Source organism: Terrapene carolina, unplaced genomic scaffold (genome assembly GCF_002925995.2).
Source record: "Terrapene carolina triunguis isolate 2854851 unplaced genomic scaffold, T_m_triunguis-2.0 Scaffold132, whole genome shotgun sequence".
Lineage (NCBI taxonomy): Eukaryota > Metazoa > Chordata > Testudines > Emydidae > Terrapene > Terrapene triunguis.
The window spans coordinates 1,583,103-1,587,503 of record NW_020664483.1 but is presented as its reverse complement, the minus strand read 5'-3'; the positions used below and the strand labels follow the sequence as shown (position 1 = coordinate 1,587,503).

The 4,401-nt window shown below is 62.2% G+C and overlaps 1 protein-coding gene across 1 annotated transcript in view; it reads left to right on the top strand.

The window, feature by feature from the left end:
- The window catches only part of LOC113406737 (cullin-9-like), a 21,707-nt gene extending 17,337 nt beyond the window's left edge, over positions 1-4,370 (top strand). The window contains exons 14-20 of the mRNA XM_026653132.1: positions 1-2; positions 68-224; positions 1,870-1,965; positions 3,286-3,461; positions 3,609-3,742; positions 3,825-4,010; positions 4,174-4,370. The exon at positions 1-2 is cut by the window's left edge and continues 137 nt beyond it. Coding sequence (XP_026508917.1) covers positions 1-2; positions 68-224; positions 1,870-1,965; positions 3,286-3,461; positions 3,609-3,742; positions 3,825-4,010; positions 4,174-4,370 — 948 coding nt within the window. The remainder of the gene's footprint in view (positions 3-67; positions 225-1,869; positions 1,966-3,285; positions 3,462-3,608; positions 3,743-3,824; positions 4,011-4,173) is intronic.
- Positions 4,371-4,401: the final 31 nt, after the last annotated feature.

The window sequence follows — 4,401 nt, the reverse complement described above, 5'->3', positions numbered from 1 at the left end:
ATGCGAGGCTCTGAGCCCGCTGGCGGACGTGCCCCTCGGGACGGGCACCGTAGGCTCCGGCCTGGAGCACAGCCCAGAAATGGGCCGGTGCCGACGCTGTGGCTCTCCCCGGCTGCAGACAGATGAGCCTGCTGGTGGCCAGCGAGGATTCCAGCTATATGCCAGCCCGGATCGTGGTCATGGGAGGAGAGAACCCGGCCAGCATCAGCACCGAGCTCAATACGGTGAGTGTGGCCCAGGCCGCCCCGGACAGGAGAGGGGGTCCTGTGGCTTGGGGGCTCCCTAGCAGGGCGGGCGCAGGCTGAGAGCTTCGCACCTGCCAGCGCCCACCTCTTCTGGTCAGTGTGGAGCTGGGGCAGCCCGGCCCAGGCCGGCGGGGCCACGACTGCCTTGGAATTGGGGCAGGCAGCACCCGAGATGCAGGGAGTTGCCAGCCCCAGGCCTGTAGGCCCTGTCCTGGCGTGCATGTCACCAGGGCTCTCCTAGGCGGGCAGGAGCAGGGCAGAGCCCCGAGCTCAGGGTCTGTCTCCAACGCTGGCCAGGACCAGCTGCTCCAGGGGGAGGGGCAAGACACCCCAGTGGCCAAGTCCCGGCTTCCCCTCCTGTCCTGCTCCTCGTCTGCCCCGTGCAGGCCTGGCACAGCCTGCCTTGTCCTAGCTGCTCTCCTTTCTGCTGCTAGACCCTGCCACCCTCCCGCCCTCTGCTTCCCCAGACCTGTCACCCACCTGGCCCACGCCCGAGTGAGCTGCCCTGGGAAACCTCTAGCCAGAACCCAGAGGCGCTGTCTGGGCCGGGCTGTGTGCCTAGCTTGGATTGTGCTAGTCTCCGCTGCACGGTGGCCATAGAGCAGAGGAGGGACCGAGAGGAGCCACCTTCCGGCTCCCGAGGCAGCGCTGAGTCCCAGGAGGTCACTGGGGAAGGACGTGGGGGTGGGCGGGGCAGACAGGCAGGCCTGCGCGTTCCTACTGGGAGCAGCATGTACATCCATGTTGGCGGCCGGCCGGGTGTGCGGGGCACTGGGTCTGTGCTTAGTGACGGCGCTGGCACCAGCTCTCACCAGCTGGCTGCTCCTTAAAGCCGCAGCTCCTGGGGGCAGGTGATTCCATGAGAATCCCGCCTGTCACTTCCCGAGTGAGGCTCCAGCCCCCCCGCTGCAGAAAAAAGCTGGAAATTGGGAACCCCCCAGCTCCAAACCCAGTGGATGGGCCTGATCTGGGCGCTGGGGCTGGCAGTGCTGGGAACCTGCTCGGCTGGCTGCGTGCGGACGGAGCAGGGTCAGTTACAGCCCCCTGGGCACTGGGAGCGGGGTGTGACGCTGGGTTAGTAGCACCTCTCGGGCTGGGAGCCCCAGGGGTACGACGGGAGATCTGCGTCTCACTCGGATGGGCCACTGGTCTATGGCTGTCAGCCAGTTCCCGTGCCCGGCGGCACCTCTCCATCCCCATCGGCTCTGGTCTCTGCGGCCTCTCCTGGTGGGTTGACGGCAGCTCCTGAACGCGGTGGAGCTCCCAGGGGCTGGTCTTCCATTGGCCCTGCCGGGGGGGGGCAGCAGGGAGTGGTAGAGAGGTCTGGCGCATCTGACTGCTCCAGCAGAGCCGTGCTTTCTGTGATCTCCCCAGGTGTGGCTGGGAGGGGCCCTGGGGATGCCTGATGGAGCGGCAGAGGCTTTGCTGGCTAGTCCCGTCCCAGCTACTGGTCGTCTCCTTGCCCCGTCCCTTTGGGGCCTGTGTTCCTGCATGCCGCTAACCCCACGGCTTCACTTCACGTAGCTCTGGGGGTTGGGCCTGGACAACACTCCCGTGGGGCGGGATCTCTCGCGGCCTCGTCATCTCTGTGTCCTGATGGCTTGCGTCTCTCCTGCCCCCCCAGGTGAACGTCATGCCCTCAGCCAGCAGAGTGATCCTCCTGGAGAACCTGACCCGCTTCTGGCCCATCATCCAGATCAAGATCAAGCGCTGCCAGCAGGTGGGTGTGCTGGCGGGCCCCCTGACGGGTTCGGTCACAGGGACCCCCTTGGGACTGTCACCTGATGTGCTGAATTTGCCTCTGAGCCCGTTTTTCCCTGCCAGCTTGGGACTTCCAGAACCCTGCCTTGTTGAGCCAGACATGCTAGCCTGCTGCAACCCGACCCAGGGTCTGGTCCACGTCCCCAAAGCTGCAGACTTATGAAACCTGCTGAGCTGTTTTCAGTTATCTCCAGCACCCAGACACCCAGCTCCCAATGGAGAAACCCCAAATAAATCCGTTTTACTCTGTATAAAGCTTATACAGGGTAAATTCATAAATTGTCCGCCCTCTATAACACCGATAGAGAGATATGCACAGCTGTTTGCTCCCCCAGGTATTAATCACTTACTCTGGGTTTATTAATAAACAAAAGTGATTGTATGAAGTATAAAAAGTAGGATTTAAGTGGTTTCAAGTAATAAGAGACAGAACAAAGTAAGTCACCAAGCAAAAACACGCAAGTCTAAATACATTAAGAAACTGATTACAGGTTATATCTGACCCTCAGAGATGTTCCAATAAGCGTCTTTCACAGACTAGACTCCTTCCTAGTCTGGGCCCGATCCTTTCCCCTAGTACAATCCTTGTTAGTTCCAACTCAGGTGGTAACTAGGGAATTTCTCATGACTGGCAGCCCCCTTTGTTCTGTTCCACCCCCTTTTATAGCTTTGGCACAAGGTGGGAATCCTTTGTCTCTCTGGGTCCCCACCCCTCCTTCTAAATGGAAAAGTACCAGATCTAAGATGGATTCCAGTATCATGTGACATGGTCACTTGTCACTGTAAGACCTAGTCTCCATTCTTCCCGGGCTGGCCCACACCTACACAGGTAAATAAACCATTTACAACCAATTGTCCCAGTCACTGGGAGCCATCACGATTCTAAACCACCATTAATGGTCCACATTTTGCATAATTACAACAGGCCGTCAAAGTTACACTTCATATTTCTAGCTTCAGATATAAGAATGATACATGCATAGAAGTAGGAGGAATATATTCAGTAGGTTATAACCTTTGTTATGATACCTTACAAGAGACCTTTTGCATACAGCATATTCCAGTTACATCATAGTCACACTCACAGGCAGATTTCCATAAAACATATGGAGTGCAACGTCACACCCCCGTCCCTGTGTGCGTCCGAGCCGATCCCTGGCCTCCCTCGCCCCCCGCAGGGCCTCCACGGGCAGCGAGAGGCCTGGCCCGGGGCGCCCCGCGGGGAGTCGCTCGGCCTGGCGGGCCCATGTCTAACCGGGGAGGTTTGTGCCCTGTGCAGGGTGGCATTGACACGCGTGTGCGTGGCATCGAGATCCTGGGGCCCAAGCCCACCTTCTGGCCGATCTTCAAGGAGCAGCTGTGCCGGCGCACGTACCTGTTCTACACCACCCAGGCGCACACGTGGTGCCAGGAGATCGCAGACGAGCGCATGCAGCTGCTGCAGCTCTTCAACAGGTGAGGCCTGTACCCGGGGTCCCCCAGCGCTGCCCAGAGCCCCCGGCAGTGCCCTGCCCTGTGTGTGTCTGTACCCGGGGTCCCCCCAGCGCTGCCAAGGCCCCAGGGCCCCACCAGTGACTGGTGCGGGTGTCTCTGCTGTTGCAGGCTGAACTGCGCCCTGCGGCACGAGCAGGTGTTCGCCGATCGCTTCCTTCCCGATGACGAGGCGGCCCAGGCTCTGGGCAGGACCTGCTGGGAGGCCCTAATCAATCCCTTGGTGCAGAGCATCACCTGCCCAGGTACCGGTTCCCCCTGCCCGGCTCCCCGCTGCCCCCAGCCCGCCCGGCCCGCCTGGCTCAGCCTCCCCCTCTGGCCTTGCAGATCCCAGCGGCGTCAGCCCCCTGGCCTGGCTCCTGAGCGAGTACCTGGAGAACCTGGAGACGGCCCGACGCGCCAAGAGCCGCGCCACCATCTTCAACTCCCGCGTGCGGCGCCTGAGCCACCTGCTGGTGCACGTGGACCCCGGCAGCCCGGAGCCCGAGGAGCTGAGAGCCCCGGTCAAAGCCAGTAAGGGCCCCTCCCCCGTGGGGCTTTGGGGCCAGGCAGGGAGGGGGGCGGGTCCCAGGGTGGGGCTGGGGGAGGAGGCCCTGGGGTGCTGCCCGGGGCTGAGTGGGGAGAGGGGTCCCTACGGGTAAGGACTCTCCGGGCTGCCTTTTGCACGTCCTGCCAGAGCCGGGCACTGGCGCCGAGCTGGGCTCGACCCTGTGTGTGCCCGATGCCCGCAGGCGGGGTGAGGTGGGAGAGTGCTCTGCGGGGCGGGCGGGCAGCCCCTGGGCCTGGCGCAGCACTCAGATCCGTGGGTCTGGTGCCCACAGGCAGAGCCGGCAGGTGCCAGACGCCCCTCTGCAAAGGCCAGCCCTGTTGTAGGGGGCAGGATCCCGGCCGGGCGTGGCTACTC